The sequence below is a fragment of the Kryptolebias marmoratus genome, linkage group LG19, assembly GCF_001649575.2.
Source record: "Kryptolebias marmoratus isolate JLee-2015 linkage group LG19, ASM164957v2, whole genome shotgun sequence".
In the NCBI taxonomy this organism is placed as follows: Eukaryota; Metazoa; Chordata; class Actinopteri; order Cyprinodontiformes; family Rivulidae; genus Kryptolebias; species Kryptolebias marmoratus.
This window is the reverse complement of record NC_051448.1, coordinates 17,860,880-17,880,470: the sequence shown is the minus strand read 5'-3', so window position 1 is coordinate 17,880,470 and position 19,591 is coordinate 17,860,880. Positions and strand designations below refer to the sequence as shown.

The 19,591-nt window shown below is 38.9% G+C and overlaps 1 protein-coding gene across 12 annotated transcripts in view; it reads right to left on the bottom strand.

The window, feature by feature from the left end:
• LOC108231818 (neurexin-3b) overlaps nucleotides 1–19,591 on the bottom strand; it is a 373,487-nt gene that overhangs the window by 70,548 nt on the left and 283,348 nt on the right. For all 12 annotated transcript variants that reach the window (XR_005234499.1, XR_005234500.1, XM_037981501.1 and 9 more), the window contains one exon: nucleotides 11,330–11,511. Coding sequence is in view for 10 of the 12 variants with exons in the window: in XM_037981501.1 (XP_037837429.1) it covers nucleotides 11,330–11,511 (182 nt within the window). In the remaining 2 variants the exon portion in view is untranslated. The remainder of the gene's footprint in view (nucleotides 1–11,329; nucleotides 11,512–19,591) is intronic.

Below are 19,591 nucleotides of genomic sequence, written 5' to 3'. Positions count from 1 at the left end.
AAAAGTATTGATATCAGTTATATAGTAGGGGTGTAATGGTAAGTCAAGGTTTGGTACAACAGGAAAAATAAACAAATGCCAAGCTATTTTCTTTTTTTCTTTTAAAGGACAATAATGCTGGAGCATAGACTTGGTTTAAACAAAGGGGTGACCTGTGGTCTTGGCCACTGACCTCGTGACCTTGAAATCAATAGGGATCATCTTTGATACACGAGGTATCCAGCTGAGGAGTTTGACATTACACGTTACACGGTTGCAGAGTTAGAGGTCGAACAAGAAATTGTCTACAGATAGACAGACTGAGGTGAGAACCATACCATAATACGTCCCATCTTATGACGGGTGGATAATAAAAACAAGCCAACCTTGATAGTGGAGAGGATTTAGGGCAGTTGGTCAATACAACAAGATAAATTTTTAAAAAGTAGTAGTGCGTTGTCTTATTCATCCAGTTTGAACTAAAAAGTGTCTTATAGACAATGTGTCAAACATAAAGTTTGATAAACCCCAAAACTAGAAAAGTAACTCTTTTGTTTGGAAAATAGTCACCCACTGCTTTCCAAACTCATTTGCCACTCTCAGCTTGCCACCGAGCAGGCAGTCTGTGGGCAGAGTGTACAATGGCACCTGGACAAACACACGCAAATATACAGGACTTTGTGCGTGTCACACCTCAAAACATTTAAATCACTGGACTATGTGTGTTAAGTGTGCGACACACACAAGCTCCTGTATTTCTGTGTGTGAACTGAGGTGTTGTGCACTATCCACACAAACTGCCCGCTCGGTGGCAAGCCACGCACAGCAACGAACTGTAACCAAAATTATTTTGTTTTTACTTTTGTGTTTTGGTGTGGCTCTCCTCCCAAACCTTGCTCTGTACTCAGTGTGGGACAAACATGGAGGCGGTTGTTCCACGACCATCAGTCGGAGGAGTCCAATTCTCCAGACTTGAAGGGTTTTATGAACCAACACCGCTACTTGTTCTTGTTCTCCTTCTCCTCATCTATAAATGTGATGCCAGGGCTTTTCTCAGACAAACTTTCAGACATGGAATTGCTGTGGTGTGAAAAACTAGCTACGTCCTGGCTATTCCTATCTCCCAGCGATGAACTTGGGGGAAGTCTGTGTGCACAGCACATGTATATGTGAAGATGTTTATTCTCTTTAAACTGGCTTGTTACAGATGATTAACACTGATATCTTTTTTCATCAACCATTTCAGTTGCTTTGCAGTAATACCTTTAGTTTTTCCACTTGTATGTTTCTCAAATTCAAATGGTTTAAGTTGTATCTTCTTAGCCAGCATTAGCAAATTTGTAGATTTGTTCTGGAAAGGTAAGTGTTTTGATTCTGTAGCTTTGCTCTAACCGTAAGCAATCCCAGCTAAGTCACGATAGAGTCAGGTTTAGTATCTTGAAAAACTTTTTTTATAGCCACATTGAATACAGAAATTAGTTGTGTGTAGTATTTGTAGCAGAACATTAACCATAATAAAGCTGAATTTGATGCATTTTTGTGTTACGTCTTAAATATCCTATATACATACATATGAATGAGTTGATTTTTGTTTAGTCAAAGAGTAGTTTAGACTATTTTCACGTGTCATCACAAATGAGTGTTTTTACTGATAAAGCAGATGTCTTGACCACATGGCCTATGCTTTAGAGAGAGTGCATGGGCCATGTGGCGTGCTTTAACACTCTTTAGAAAAGTGGTTTTGCAAACAGGAGGCTGGTCGGTCAGTCTGTTTGAACCCAGCTTCAGTGTTCAATTCAGGCTTTAGAGTGAAAACAGTAGCCCTGGCACTGATGCAGAAAGACAGAGAGATAAGAAGAGAGGGGCTGATAGGGCGTCAGAGTGAGACAGAAAGGCAACATGAACATGTAATTTGGAATTCACAGCCAATGTGTCTGTGTGCTGAGACCTATCTGAGCCAAGTTTGCCTTTGATCCTGCTCTGAATTCGAAAACACCCACATCTCACTTCCCCCTGAGCTCCTTTTCCTCCCACCTTCCTCTCTTCTTCTCCGTTTTCTTACATTCATTCATTCTCTTGTATTTGTTCTACTTTTGAATGTACGCGACGCTCTTTCCTCTGCGTCTTTCATCCTCTCTTTCTGTCTCTTCATCACTGTGTGAATGGGATTCATGTCCAACCATGAAGCTGCGAAAACACAGGCGTCCCCCCTGGGATATGGCTGACAGAGAGCACAGAAGATCGAGGCAGGCACACTGTTTGTTGTGTCTCATTGAATTTTTCATCTTAATCTATGAAATATACATTGCCTAAGCCAGGGCTAAGGCTACAGCCAGTGTGGGTACACAGAAATTATGCGGCTCTGTTTGTCCAACTCAGACAGTTATTACTTGCTGTTGGTGTCACGAAACGGCGCCTGGAGGGTGTGAGTGCGTATCGGATGCTTTGTTACCCTGAAGTGCCTTTGGTTGACATGACAGGCAGATGTCCCTGAAGAGCTCTTGTATCATGTTTGAAGTGCCCGTGGCAGCGTGCCGGGGGGTGAAAATTTGTTGAAGGTGCCACTGGAAATGTGTGAGTGCTTCTAAATGAACATAACGGTGGCAGAGAGGTGACAGAGAACAAGCAGGTGAAGCCAGGGAGGAAGACAGGAGAAGTGGATGTTCTACATACGTTGGCATAAATCCACGCACGTAGTGTTTGAGAAAACAGAAGATTCAAAAAGGCTTTTGTTGTAATGTGCATTTAAGAGTGTCTATACCTCTTTCTTTTTGGGTTTCAGTCACAGCGAAGATACACGCTGGAGTTGTTAATTATTAAAAAACACAATGTGCGCCAAACACACGCACTCGGGTTTCTAAATGATTCTGTTTCATGTCGTGACTGTGACAGGACTTTACATCAGCAGCACATACAGTAAGTGTAAATGTATGGCTCAACAGCCTTCAGCTGCGAGGAGACGTCATCAATTCTTTTGTGAAAAAAAAGAGGTTCATGAATGGATTTGTTTTTTGTTTTTTTTTTAAAAAGGCAACAACAACAACAAAAAAAATCCAATCTACACTATTTTTCAAAGCTTTCCAACCCTGACATTTCCTCAAATACAGTCCTGAAATTTATGTGAGGCAAAAAACATGGATGAAATCACAGAATTTGACTAAGAAAACGGATTTTGCTGTAAAACAAAAGCTGTAGTGGAATTTGTTCATACATGGATCTAAATTGTCAGGGTTTCTCTTAGCAATATAATGGTTTTTTTTCTACTTTACAATGAACAAGAGACCATTTTAGCCACTGCAGCAGTGTCCCCCATCTGCTACAGAAAGTCACGATGAAGAGGTCCACCATGACGTCCTAAAATCATAACATTTAAAACTCCAGCCGAACAACATACAAATGACTTCTCGGAAAAATTAGAGTAACTTTTCCATAAATTTTAATTGGCATATATGATGAACTATTTTACAAAAAGACTTAAAGGTTTATGTATTTATAAATTATTTAAAGGCAGATTTAAAATCACCTTAAAGCACCTAATGTTAATATTTCTTAAATTTAGCTCATTTTCTATTGAATGGTGCCCATTTAATCAGTCCACCAAATGACTGAACATGTTTTAGATAAAATAAATAAATACAAAATATTAGTTATATTATAAAACATGGAATTCAGAAAAAAAGAAAACTTTTTTTTTGGGAAAAAAAATTGGAATAAACATTTCATAAGACTCTACACAAGGATATTTTATGACATTAATATTGCTAAATCCTAGAAGACCGTTTTTTAATCTCTAGTTTTGATTTGGTAGAAAGGGATTTTTTTATTTAGTTAGTTTTACAAATCCCTCCCAGGCATGGTGATAATGACCAGAAGAACTGCTGTCTTTTAGGAACCTAAGTATTTATAATTTACGGAGCTCCAGTTTGTTGAGTTTGAATTTACAAGCGGAGTGCGTGTCGCTGACTGTGTCTGAAAGGGTTTCAAAGGGGATAAAAAACGGTGCAAATGTATGGGTATGAACTCATGTAAAAACAGACTTTTTATTTCCACAACTGGTAAAATGACCAAAAACATTTAATATTTGCCACTTTTTAAAAAGGACAACTAAAGTTTATATTAGAATGTTTTTAGTTAATTAGTTGGCTCTAATCACAGGAATTAATTACCAACAAGACAAGGCTGACACTTGCCCAGAGGCCTTAGACTCCCTGAAGCCCCATGTCCCCAGTTGACTGCATGACAGTTACTAATTAATTAATACAATTTTTTTTAATTCAGCTAAATTTTAAACAGTCGAATCCTGTGTAATATGCTTATTTAATGCATTCACCTCAAAGAGGAATAGTTCATTTTAATATTTTAGTTAAAACTCTGCACACGTCTTGTATGTTACACACTGCTTTAATCAAGCTGCTGCCAAGTAACACAAATGATGCAAATGTTTAACCTTTTGCCTCATGTTCCATTCAGAGTTGGAAATGATAAAGTACTAATTTGAACACAGTTTTACTTTGGTGTCACCATAGTTCAATCTTATTTTCTACAATATTTTCATACTTAGGGGTCCAACTAGTGATTTTACACACACACACACACACAGAAGAAAGAATAGGATAAAATATTACTTATGGACAGGGTAACAAGATAATCAGCAGTCAATAAAGGACAGAAATAATTCAGCCTTAAATAATTCAGCCTTAGCCTTTGTAATATGATGTGAGCATCAATTTGTAAAGAGAACAAGGAGATCTAAAAGATCCAAGCCATGTGTGACAATGAGCCACCATAAACAATTTGTGCACCCTGTACACTGTAATAGAATTGGTGCCACTACTAAACAATATTCAGAGCTGAAGTAAAAGAACTGGTGTTGGCAAAGAAGTTAAATGGTGCATGAATATAAAACACTCTTTGTTCATTATTTCACTGTATGTAATCCCATTGTATTTTACATAGTCGAGACTTGAAGGCCACATTAGAGAGATACCATTAGATAGATTTGTCAGTGGAATTGCACAGCTAGTTTAAGAACTTCCTGACATCCACTTCATACTGATTTTGAACCTCCTATGACCTAAACAACCTTTTAGAATTAGACTGGATCATGGCAAATATGGAAAACCTCCTTCAGTGTGAAGGCAATCATCATACTGCCATGCTCTTAACACTGGCCAAATAGGTTTTCCTGCCATTTTCTATGTCCTTGAGACACTCTTCTACACGCTCACCACTGTATGTCAACAGCATGTTGCCATACCACAGTGTACTCCTATGATTGCACAAAGCCCTGTTCCAATCGAATCTCTCAGATTCTGTCAGAGTGCAAGTTGAATTCATTATAGGCCATTCATTGTAGTCAGTCCTACTTCAAATTCTTAATGACCAACTCACACCAATGAGTTAACCTTGCTTGTTTGCTAGTTTTATGCGTGCTCAAAACTATTATAGACCTATCACACGATCATGGTTAATGGGGCCGCATTGTGCAATCTTCAGCAAGATCCAGCAAAAAACATCCGCATTCAGGCTGTGTTTTTACAGTCATTATCCAGTGTGAAGGAGGCCTTCACAGTTCAAATGACCCTAGAAAAATTAAATTCATCACTCAATGTTTCAAAGAAATATCCCAATTTTGGCACAAACACAAACTTGGCCCTAAACTTTTAAACAAAAGCAAACTTTAATAAAACTTCCAGCTTTTAATATAATCCTTGACTTCATCCCATGTCCACTCACTGTAAGGCAGTGGCTCCCAAAGTTTTTTACCTTCTGACTAAAAAAATGAAGACCTTCAGAGACTTGTGACCCCAACTACTGCTTTTGCTTCCTGAAGTACTAAAATATTACTGCTAAGCCAGTTAAACAAGGTATAATGACAGCCTTAACCATTTTGTCCACTTATGACTACTGTTTTTATCAGTTGTGACAGAATTTGCAAAAATATGCTCTCAGTAATTTATTCATTTATTTTTTTTACATTTAATATCATTAATATCAGATTGGAGATTATTTTAAAGACAACTCACTTTGTGTTTAATGATCCACATTGGGGTCTAGACCCCAACTTTGGGAAATTCTGCCATATTCCATTCTAACCAAGCCAGTAGTTAATGTTGTTAAAAACCTGGTGAAATATATTGACCAGGAAACATTATGTTTAAATGCTGTCTAAAATGTAAAATTCCATGAGCTGAAATGAAACCAACACACCATCAGAAATATCTAAATAGTCATACAGTGGATATAAAGATGACTCTTTTGTTCAGCCTCTTGTCATTTTATCAACAGAGTAGCTATAACGCTGACTGTGGGTACTGAAAGCACCTTGTTGCAAAAACAGCTGCAAGACATTGTCTTCTAGTTCTTTATTCCTGTAGGGGGAATCAAATGTAGGAGGTATAAAAAAAAATCAAAACAAAGTTAAATAAGAAGCTGTAATGTTATCAGAGGCCATGAGCCATAACCATGATAATATCTATCTTTCCCTGCAGAGGTGGGGTAACTTGATAGAAGCAATACATTGCTAGCTGTAGACGCACTGATGCACACAGGTACACATCAAACATCTTATATTATGTCTGTCAGGAGGGGGCGGGGGGGAGGAAGATGGGGAAACAGACACTGTCTGACATAAACACGGTGACAGAAAAGCACGGGTGATGGATGGACAAAGATAGGGATGAGAGGGAAACTCTAGTCCAGCATTTATTTGTTAAAATATATTTGCGCGTACATGCTTGAAATGGTTCAAAAACAGGCACAACATGCTGTGCTTGCTGGCGTTTAATGTCCACAGCCACTTGTCTCCTTCCACATCTCGTCTCCGAGTGTCTGCACAAGGATTTTCAATTATCCACGAGACGCGCTTTTCCTCCCAGTGAATTACCATGAGAGGAGAGCTCAAACAGATAATGAAATTTAGTGTGGTGTTGTTCCATCAGAAATAAGGTCTCTGGCTGATTGTCAGAGGTTTTTTTTTTTTTTTAATTATTTTGTTGAGGGAATGAAGGTAAAAGATGGAGATTATGGTAAATTTATGTTTATTTTGAGGGGGGGTTAGGGTTGGGGTTAGGGGTGTGCTATCTGAAGCACTTTTAAGGGAATTTATTCCTTTGAAAAAATTGTGAGATTTTATTCTTAAAACCTTTGCTTATTCTGAAGTGAAACAATCACTACTAATGTGACCTCTGAATGAGACCTTAAAAATTTCTAAGTCACATCTTTAAATCAAATTGAAAACAAGTGATAAACTAGATGATTAAAAAAAAATAATTCAAGTTTGTGCTCAATATTGAAGCTGCTTCCCTTTATCATATCAAATATTCCCAGAGCACTGACTCTGCACAGTGTGCAGCATATTTTTGAGTTACAGGGATTATTTTGTCGCATTTGCAGGTTCCTTTTCTTATCACGTACCTTGATATTTTCTCAGATGCATTTTTTATTAAAGTAAAAACCAAAAGAGCTGCCAGACACCTAACTTAATGGACCATTTTAAATTACAGCTCTGAATGTCTTGAACACATGCAACGTTTTTACACAGGTGAACAAATTCAGCCCCAGTTGGACCAAAAACGTTTAGTATTGAATTAAATATCTTGATGTGGAAAGATACAGCTTTCACACCAATTATGTTTGTGCATTTTTGCCCAACTTGTATCTGTAAAATCCATTTGTTCAACGATAATAATCTCCAAGTGACAAAAAGTGTATCTATAAAGAAAGAAGGAGCTTTGAATCCTAAGCAATACATGTGATACATACATATGATCTTGAAATGCATCAAAATCCACATTTGTCTTTGTAATGTCCTTAAACTGTATCCTTTTTTCATTTCTACCCATCTTATCTACTACTATTGTATCTATCTACTGACCTACCTATGGAGTGAAGCAACGTTACACTGCTTTTTTTTTCCTTTCAAATGGTGTGTGTGAGCCATTGCAAATGTGTTAGTGTCTGTCTGGTATCAAAATAGCTCATAATCCATCGGACATTTTAATGAAATATGCAAAAAGTAACAACTGGACTAACAGCTGATAAATGTTTGGAGCAAACCCAATTTATGATAGCTGCTACAATCCACTGACCTTCAAAAAATGTCTAGCTAATGTCTAGAATTTGATGTGTTAGAAGCGGAGAGTCATCCCCAACACATACTCTGAACGCTAAACGATTGTGCAATATCTTTGTTTAAAACAGTTGTGTCCAATCCTGGTCCTGGCGGACTGCTATCCTGCATGGTTTAGTTGTTTCTCTGCTTTGACACACCTGACTTGAATGAGCGAGTGATTAACAGGCTTCTGCAGACATTGAAGACCTGCTGAAGAGCAGGGAAACAACTAAAACATGCAGGACAGTGGCCTTCCAGGACCAGGATTGGACACCACTGCTTTAAAATGTTGCCATTAACTATTTTAGAGTCAACTCTGTCAGCAAAATCTCTAATGAACCACTGGACAAAGTTCAACAAAACAAAGTAATTACTGGCTGTGCATCTACAACTGATTTATTTTTGAAGCCAATTTAAGATGGCGGCAACAGCCAAGTGACCTTAGAAAACACTACAGTCAACATGAAGGGGTTGTATTCAGCCAACAAAGGGCAGGAGCATTGCGTAAGGGCGAAAAAACCTGGATGGGTTGCTTCACTTGATCTCGCTTGCTAAAAAGCTTGCAAACTAGCTCAGTCACTGTACCATTACCGCAAGCGTCCATGTTTTACCTTCTTACTCTGAAAGGAAATTTTACATATTTACTTCCTATGAGCGCTTCAGGATTTTATCTGTGCATTAAGTTTGCATTCAGCTCAGATTAGTTATATTTTCTTTAAAAAAAAAAAAAAAGGCAAGTTCTTAGTCTGTTGTCTGCTCGACAATCAGATCAAATGAACTTCCTTAATGAGATGCCAGCAGTGGCAAAATGCCCCGCTCACCTCCGCAAATTTCCTTAAATTGCCCTTCGGATTTCAAGCCAAGCGTGCAGTTGTTCTTCGCAGTTAAAATGTAAACACTACAATCAGCATTTTAATTCACGATTGCCAAACAAGCTGTAAGCTAATCACGAGGAAGAGATAATGAGCAAAGCAAAAGAGAGGAGCAAGTCTAGGGAGAGTGTCTGTGATTAGCTCTTCTCTGAAATGTCTGTTTTTCTCAGCGCTATGGGTTGTGCATATTAAATAAAGTGCGACATATACCAGATTTTGTAAACTGCAGGCCCAATTTATGAAAGAAAAAGTCAGAACGACTGAACAACATGCTTATGCTAGTGGTGAGGTTTTACTAGAATATCTATAAGCCTTAAAAATCTACTAAAACCTTGACAGCTGAAGTTATTTTTCTTTCTGTTGACCTTAGCACATCACATTAGCCATTAAAGATGTTAAAGTGTTGCTATAGTGAGCTGATGTTCGAGCAGTGACCCAATAATTACAAAAGCTAAGGTGATGGCCTCGGGCTTGACAAGACCTTTGGTTGGACATATATCCAGAATCGACAAGCGTAATGCTTTTAACCTTTTCTTTCAAATTCATTACTACATGCAAACTGCTGAGAGCAAAGACCCCAATGCTTGTCATTTGAAATTATTATCTTTTGGTGCTTTGGTGTAGTCTCTGCTAATTTCAAAGAATCTGCAAACACTCAACTTCTGCAGACAGCAAAGTTATTTTAGCTGCAATTACACAATACACCCGACAGCCCTAACCTTCATTCTAATATCTCTTCAACACAGCATTGTACAAATTAAAGTGGGGCAAATGCTAATGATTTTTTTCAATTAATAGCCACAAACATTGGAATTATGATAAGACGTGGCGGTAGTTTATTTCTCTCTCAAAAAGCAAATATTGTCCACTAAATATTTAATCAAGGTCTAATGTTATTTTATTTTATTTTTACTGTTCATCGGTGGTGGGGGATGGAGGGTGTGTGGGGTGTGGGAAGAAGAAAAAACAAAACAAAACAAAAAAAATCCAGCCTACCTCGTCTAATTTGTGTTCCGAGTGTAATTGCAGAACAAAGAAGCCTACAGCACTTTGCCACTTTTTTATAGTTTAAGGCTACAATTACTGTTCATATTAAATGAAAGCCTTCTTTGTTTATACACCATTGGAAGTCAATAAATCATTTGAAATATTAGCGGCGCAATGCTACCCACACAGCAAAAACAAAGCCACTTCACAGCGTGCGGGATTTCGTGATTGAGTTGATGAAATCTCCCCTCGCTTTTATCCTATTAATAAATGTATTAGCGCATAAAGGAGAGAAAAAAAAAGTAGTAATTTACTGCTCAACACTTCACAGCCAATTTATAGCTGATATCCTGCTTGGCTAGCTTCACCATGCTATCTAAAATGTAGAACTATAAAAGGTGTTCATTCCCTTCCTTTAGAGAATTACCCAATTGGTTAGAAACACACAGAAGCGTCATTTTCCCACATCACCCACTCAATTTTTGTACATCCTTATCATTTTCCATGAATCCATGCCACTTTGCTTCCTCTCTCACCTAAACATACATGCAAACCCACATGCATGCCCTTCTATTTCTCTGTACTGTAAAGCAGACTCAAAAGTGTTTGTTGTTGGCCCTCATCTTAGCAGAGCAGATGGCTGTTTTTCTGCACCACATGGCCAGCACTCAGGAGATGAGAGAAGCTCTTTAAGAAGACTTTCAATCTGCTTTAGCAACTGTAGCCCCTCCTCATCATCACATTTTCCTTCTATTTTCTTCGTATGGCGTCAGCAGCAACTTTTCCTTTGTCACACCTCCACTGCAGCGATTTGATGCCCTGCTCTCATCTCGGGGGTGGTGGTGATGGGGGGGGGGGCTGTTGATGATTATGTTAATAGCTGATGCTCATGTGAATGAGCCCAATGCAAGGTCGCAGTGTGAGATTATTAAGATGCTGAATGAGCGCTCGGTCTACTGGCCATGAACTCCATCTCTCGGCGCCCCCCTCGCTTTCTATCATGTTTCTCCAACACGTGGGAAAACACTGCATATGTATGGAGAGCTGCATTCATTATTCATGCTGAAACTTAGTTTGAATGTGGTGGAGAGGTGGGTTTTTTCTATATGGGGGATGTTGAGCAGAGTTGGAGTGTACAGCGAGTTACAGGTTTATTTATTTTTTTTTGCATCTAATCATCTAGATTAGTTTGAGACACATGGGCTGAATTTGACCTGAGCCTTACCACAAGGATATGAATGATTTAGGGGTCTGTGTGGTCAACACATTAATTGTAATACCTTAAATATGTGACTGCTTCTATACAAAAAAACAAAAAACAAAAAAACGACAAGGTGCAAATAACACCAACTTCTCCACGGATATTAGTAATACATACAATGTGTAGCATGATGTAGTCTCCCAAGCGTGGGGCGCTGTCGATGCGGACAAGGATGCCATCTTTAATGGTGGTGCTGAAGCCCACTGCCAGGCGGTCAGTCCGAGTGCTTGGTCTCTCATTGCTGGGCCATGTGTATGTGATCAGTCCCCCTCCTTTTCCAAAGATGTAGGTTGTGCCAGCTGCAGTGAAAAAGGAGAAAAAAATATTGTAAATACTTGCAAATATAAAATCTACTAATGTAGTAAGATGGTACATTGGGATTGCAATGTATTTAGATATATTTCCCCCAAAAAAACAGTTTTGAACCCTTTACAGTGAGGTCAAAATAAGCTGACATTCCTTAAAATCAACCTAACTGCTGCTTCAGTGCAACTCTGCTGAGCTCTATTTTAGGACTTTAATGATATTCAACCACCACCACCTTTTCGGTAGGAGTCAGCAGCTCCCCTGACTCCATCCTTGGCCTATCCGGCTCTTAAATATAGCTCCTTTCCAGGGAATAAGAGCCAGTATGGCCAGAACGGGATAAGTCTCCCAATCCTCATGTATTATATATGAGACCTGCAACCAAAGAACAAAGGTTGACACAAGAAAGGAGAGAAGGGCTGTGTGTGTGGGGGGGCTGGGAGCAGATATCGAAGAACTTTTCAGTGGGTTTAATTTGACAAATGCAGGGAAGGAAAAGACACACAGGCTGCACAACCAGCAGGGGATGAGCATCTTGTCAAAAATATTTGCTATTACATCAACCGCTACTCAGACTTGTGTCAGATCAGAACCTCTGACTGAATCGAGCTTGGCCCTAAGCCATAGATTTCCATTTTTTTAACCACCGCATGAAAAAAAGCAGCAACATTTCATTTTTTGGTTGCGGGGTTGGATTCAATTTCAGCTTCTGAATGTTCCCTAAGGTGTGTCAGAATTAAGGCACCGAATCAATGAGCCGCTTAGCCATCTCCTTCACATTTAGGCAAAGATAATCGAGAGATCAAAGGCATTAGACCAAGAGCAGATACACCAGAGTGGTTGTGGCAGAATGAGAGACAAAACTGACTCCAGCGGCATGGGGAGAGCGGAAAACATTTGGCCCACCTCAGAGGCTGACAGGGATTTTCTAATGAAGTCTCTGAGTCCTTGCATCAACGTATTAATTCATTTTTTCTGCCCTCGCCAACGCACCCCTTCTTCCGCATCACCTCCCACCCTCCTGCCATTTCCCTCCACTTCCTCTCCAAGTCACCTGAACATCTGTTTGGCTGTGTGATGGGTGCCCAGCTGTCTCGCTGTTTCCCCTATGAAGGGGCCAACAATCTGCTCTGTGGTCCGTAATACCCCAGAGACTGCAGGAAACATATGGATGAGAAAGACTTTGAGAGAAGGAGAGACTACTGTTGGCCAGATGAGCATCTTTATTTGCCTTGGGGCACAAAAACAGCTCAGGTGTCAGCATTACAAACCACCAACCAGTGTTGTCTGTGTGACACAAAATATACCCAAACAAGTGAAGCATTTTGCAACCAGTTACCATAAACTGATTATTTCCTTTAGTTTTTGCTCCACAGAAACAATATAAAAGCATTTGATTGCCTTCAGTACGCTGTAACAACTGACGCCTCATCCATCACTGGTCCCTAACATCATTCTAAAATAGTACATTTAATCCAAGGAATTGTATCAGAATTCAAGCAGCTGATGCCCCAATGACAGAAGTTTGCAGCAAATCTGGCCCCATTGTTTCATTACCTTCAAGTTTTGTTTCATTTATTTTTATTTTTTGCACGAGTTCATGCAGACTTGGATTAATTTCCCCGACAAACGAGCAAACTTTGACTCTCTCCACTAACACAAGTTTTTTTTTTCTTTCTTTCTTGAGGGGATAATGATGATGAGCGGCAAAAATACAAGCACTCCGGGGAGCCAATTATCATATCGAGGAGATTTGCCTAGTGTTTCAAGAAGACAATGTTCGGCACGAAACACGCGCAACGCCATGTACCCACACAAACAGGTGGGATCTACGGCGTGACGCCTGAGTGGAAATGTGTGCACAAGCGTGTGCATATCCACCATGGCTTCTCGCATACAGTCGGACAAGTGGGTGATTATCTGCACAAGTACAGAGAAGACAGAGAACCCGAGATTACTGACATGTTTCCCCAACAGACTGCTGGGTTCAGTCTGCACTAACCGGATCTCCAACCCAAGTCCACTGCATACTGATACATGCCGTCTTTGCCTGCAAAAGCACCAAGCAGAGCACTGTTTAAGATTAACTAGAAGATTCTAAAAGAGATGAAGAATTGTATGCAATACTCTCAGTAGCAGGTTGGCTAAGCATTCAAGATCAAAAGTTTCAAGAAACTAACTTCAGCACAACCTGCGGGCTTTACTACTCAAGTGTACAATGTATGTAACACAAACATAAATACATTTCTCTCATTTCTCTGAAGAGTATAATTAAAACACAGAGGTAAGTACTGATATATTTCACCATTTCTAGCATAGTTTATGCATAGAAACATGGGAGTTCTCAGTTACCACAAATGGGAAATAACTCAAGCCTCAAACTGTTAATAAACAGTCTTTGAAAATGTGTTTTCATTTACAAGTGCAAGACTGTGAAAAAAGGTGACATTTACTCCATGGCCAATAAGTTCAGTTCATTAATAATACAACATTTGAAAAAGAAATTAAATGAAACTGAGTGTGCAGTAGTTATGATCTTGCACAGTATATTGTTTTTTTTACCTTGATTTGTTTAGCTAGAAGCGTTACAAAGACTGTAATAAAACATTTTGATGTTGTTCCAGTTCACTCTTTGTTTCCTGGAGGAGGTGGGGAGGTTAAAGGTCTCCTAAGTTTTTCCTCTCATAATTAGTGCAAACCATCTCTCCGCTACCACTGTCGTTCCTGGCTTACGTTCAAAGGAAGGGAATGGCTAAATAATACAACTACTTACAAGACAGAAAAGTTTTACAGCATCGAGCGGCAGAAAAGACTGAACCGACGTTGACTTTAGCAGCCATGATGCCATGGTGACAGGCCAACGGCAGGAAAAAATATCATCAAAGGAACTAATCTAAACAGATTACTGCAAAAGGATGTTATTTTGGTGGATCAGAGGGGGCTTTCATCTATATCTTTGAATAATGCAAGTTTGCTATGGCCAGTGGGTACCAGAGGGTGGTCATGTGAAATGTTATTGTAGCACATAAACATATGGGAGTAAAAAAATAAGCTTCCCAAAACAAATTGCACCCACACACGAATTGTTTATTATGATTATTATTATTTTATGGTTGATAATATAATTCAATAAAATCCCTCTAAATATCCTTTTAAAAAAATACTACCACATGGGGTTGGTTCTGAAGAAAAAGCGATGCATAAATGCATTACTCTCCCTATGTTCTGATTCATTGCATCTGCAGCAGGGCTCCGTTTAGACACAAACCGAGGATGAGAGACGAGGTCAAAGCCTTAGCCTCTATTTCACAGAGGTCCCCTGAGGCGTGGCAGTGCAGACAGAAGGTCAGGACACCTGTCTGCGGGACAGAAATGTCCTTCAGGCCACAACATGACATCACCCAGCCAGATAAAAAAATAAAACATTCACGAAGAAACAGGAATCATAAAAGGTCACTGCTTTCAATACGTTTAACCAGTGGGAAAAAAGCCTTAGCAGTACAAACAAGAAGTAATAGTTTTTTTTAAAAGAATAAATGTATTGTTAAATGAAATGCAAACTCTTTTTCAAGACAGGGTATTAGGGTCACTCAAAAGAAAAAAAATAGATTTTTTGGTTCCCAGATTTGAATCTAAATTTTAAAATTTAAAAATGCTGAGAATAAATTGTAAACCTGACTGTATTTGTTTTAGTTTTAATTTATATTTGCAGCTGAAGGTTGTAGATGTGCTTTTAAACTACAAATTAACACAAAGTATTTTTAACCTATTCGAGGCGCAGTGTTTCTCACTCCTGCAGCTGTGTCAGTAACATCAGTGGAACTCACAGAACTTCCTTCAGTCCTTCAAAACAAAAGTCTCAAACATTCACATACTGTTGACCTCAAAATGCTCCTAAAACATCTGAAGCTTTTAAAAATGGTTGGCTTTGTGATTTCTCTTTAAATCTCAAAATAATGTATTATTCTTGACATTTTGACTTCAATCTCTCCCCATTTATTTGTTTTTTTCTTCTGAGTGACTTTAGTTCACAGTCGTACGTCTTGCTCCAAACCAATATTGAATTTTACTAGGCCCAGATGCTGTCTTGTATGACAGCAACAGGAGGGAAAAAAGCAGAACAGCTGTCATGATGTAAGTGTGTTATAACTGGGTAAATGGTTGTAGTCAGATTTCATACCAAACTGTTATAAAAACCTCTATTTCGTTAAAGCAGACTTGGAGTTAAACTGGACACTACCTGTCTTTCTGCAAAGAAGTGTTTATTAACCCTTTAAAATCTGAGCCCCCTTCTCTAATCATGACACCTCCTATACCCATGTGTTGGATAATGTTGCATATTTGTTCTAGTGAAATATAGATGGGATAGAAAGGGTGTTAGTGTATTTGTTTAAGAGCCACAGAGAAAAGAATTGGCTCTATCAGCTGCTCATGAGGCGCAGATCTGCAGAAAGTAAATGCTCTGAACACCATGTCTAGGCGCACACACATGTTTTACACACTTGCAATCATCTACACAGACACACATGAAGTTTAAACTGTAATGCACAAGTTCAGAAGCGCACACACTCATTCCCCTTTCTCCTCGCAGGCTGTGTGTGTTGTGTATGTGCTTTTATGTCTTTTCCCCCTGTTATCTCTCGGGCTCTCTGCAGCGCTGGCGCCCTGGGGGGATGCAAAGAGAAGACAAACATGGTTTGATGTGGTCAAATTTCCTTTCTATCGCAGAATGAGGGGGAAAAAAAGGAAGAAAAAAAAGAAATAAAATGAAGGTTTCTTAGAAAGAAACATCCTGAAAGCGGGATGCAAAATGTAACTACCTCCTCAGTCACGTTTAGAAGAATTCCATTGTCACGATTCCTCCCCTTGCCACGCTTCATACACGGGAAATTATTAGGCGAGCTGTCCTTCACACAACTCCAATGAAGATTCATTGACGGTGGAATCAAATTGTGAGACACTGAGCTGTGTAATCGCCGGGATTCATCTTTATTTTACAACCTCTTCTCATTTCCTAATTCATATTTCCCACTGTTGCCTCTCCCCTGTGGGATTCAGAAAAAGAGGGACTGATGATTGAACGCTTTCACTAACCCCAACCCCCTCCTCTTTTCAGGCTCTATGTTCAATCAGCTGCTAGAAGAAAGTTCAGGAGAAATGGCTAAAATCCTTAATGTAAATGCCTGTGTGTGCGCTACCGTGGCGAATGCATATAAGATGCCCAAAGTTTTCATCACACGTGGTGGCCGTGTGTCCCGTACGTCCGCGACTACAGCGAACAAAACTGCAGAAAATGACAGATGAAGCGTGGCGCGACGTGGAGGATGTCAAGGAAACGGACAGTTTTGACTGATTCCCGCTGTTTGTTTTTCCTGTTATAATAAGCCGTATAACACTATATGGATTTACGCACCAAAAACCAGGGGTAATGGAAGTGGAAGGAGAGCTGAGATAGAGACAAAGCATGCCAAGTGAGAAGTGGAGGGCTTCTTGTCAGAGCTCTGCCATGATGTATGTGCAGACACAGTGAACTGTGAAACACATCAAGTATTGGGATTACAACAAAAAGGTGTCATTAATTTTCCCTCCAAGACTGACCCACAGCAAGGCTTGTAATAAAAACTGTCATGCCTCAGATCAATTAGTTTTTGTGTAGGTCATATAACTACGTGCATCATTTTAGCTTGAAAAGAAAGCTTTGCGATTGATCCTACAGAAAACATGAACGACTGCTGATAAGCGTACAGAAAACAAGAAGAACACTAGAAGTATGCGATAGTAGCTACAAAAGTTATTTCCACCTGAAAACCGTGGGTACAAAGGATTGCAGGACTTTAGGTTGCTTTATTGAAGTCATATTCAACATTACAAGCCAATAAGAGACGCAACAAAGTGACACAGGGGCTCAGGCAGCATTTGCAGTATCACCAGAGAGCTCATTGGCCTTGATGGAGAAGTCAAATACTCTGGTGCTAGTATGAGTACTACAGCTGTACAGCAGGAACCAGAGAACCGAAGGCCTCTCTGCTGTACTGCTTTAGAATTGATGGTTTTCTTGGAACTGGTAGGGGCACATAGGGAGGGCTGGTGAGTGACAGGAAACACAAGAGCACACAGCTTTTCTTTTGAAGTCAATGTATGGAACAAGGCAAAAAAATAATAAAAAAAGAAGTAAATTAAATGTTAGTATTGCTTAAAGGACTATCTTTCATGCCACAGTTTTACACTAAGTATGCTGAAAAAAAAATGGAGTTTGGTCAAAACTTGAAAACCACGTGCACAATCTCACGCTGTATCGGAGGATCTCAAAGTATCTGTTGTGAATGACTCTCAGCAACTACAACATCAAATTTTAGCTCAACTTCTGTAAAACCGACTGAGTTATAGCCGTTTATCATGTTTTTTAAGGTCAATTAGCTGTGATGGTCATCTTGAATGGGATTCACTCCAAAATATTTTCCTAGATGAACATTCAATGATTACTTTCTGAAAGTTTCATTAAAATCTTTCATGTGGCTCATAAGATATTTTGCTAACAGAAAGACTTGAGTCCAACAGCAAATGCCAACATTTTGAACATTTAGCAAAATGAGTGGTGGTCAAAATATGTGATGGGAATGAAGCTCAGCTACTACAGCAACAATATTTTTACTCAACATCTGTTAAACCGATTGAGATATAGACATTTTTGTGTTTTCTAAGTTCTGTAGCTGTGGCAGCCATCTTGAACTGAGTTAATTTCAACAGTTAATCAATTGTGGATGTACAGCTACTGGTTCTTTTCTTAGTTTTTAACTAAAATCTGTCCAGTGGTTCATGAGATATTTTGCTAACAGACAGACAAAAATGCGCACATAAATGGACAGGCAAAATCATTTCGTCAGAAGGCAATAAAACATTGTCAATGTTGAAATTTAGCACCAATTTATTTCATAAACTGATGGTGTTGATTTAGCTTTGGGACATATTTGGAGGCCAGCCTTTATGCTGCCTTTAATGTGAACAAATCCCGTCAATGCTAACAAGGACTTTGTGCAATGGAAAAGAGAAAAGAAGCCTTGTTGAGTTGAGATGGAACGAAAAAGAAAATAAAAGTACCATCAGTGCTGCAAGGTTACTTACGAAATGCCATCGTTTGCAAATTACTAGCTTTTATGTTAAAATTAATCCAACTTCTGTGCCTTTTTCAGTGACTTAGTGGAAGCAAAGTGACTCTCAGATCATGTTTCTAACAAATGTTTTAACACGATATGACCTCAGGCTCTGTTTTCTTAAAAAATAAATAAATAAATAAATCTAAAACTACAGGTTTTGGTTGGCTTAAGGATGTTCACAAAAACCTTAGGTACTTCTCAGCCTCTGAAAAACTAGAAACATGACGATGACAAAGCATTTTGAAATACAAAGTTCTCAACATTTTGTGTACATTCATGTCTGTGCACTCATATTTTCCAGTCATTAAAACAAGTTAAGAGTTTGTGTGTCTTGCAAATGTTCCTGCAACATGTAAATAACACAGGGCTTTAAAGACAAAACTGCACATATTGTAAGTTGCATTTGTTTACAGGTTTAAGTTTATTTCAATAAGGAGCAGCACAAAAAATACACAATAAAATACTGCTTTGCATGCTTTGGCCAAATGCTAATTTGTGAACTTGACCCCTGGTTCTGCATTTTATTTAATTAATTTATTTATTTTTAAGTAGTGATGTAAAATCTGTAAAACTATATAAACACATACACCCACCGCCCTCTCTTCTTTAACTTTCGAGGTGTCTAAATGTTCTACAATGATTGCAAGCAAAATCTTTTTAATTCCAGAAACTTTACAGTTCCTATCCAGTCTGTACATCCAAACATAGGCATTTTGTCTTCTTTTAACCAGTGTTGCTCACTGTTACAGGTCTAAATGTTTTCTCTTAAATCTCAAAACACACTGGACGATACCTGGGTCAAAATTCAAGCAAAAGAAGTTGAAGCCTTCACCAGACACATCAACTCGGTCGACAACAACATCAAGTTTACCAGAGAAGATGCTGACGACTACAAGCTGCCTTTCTTGGACTGTCTGGT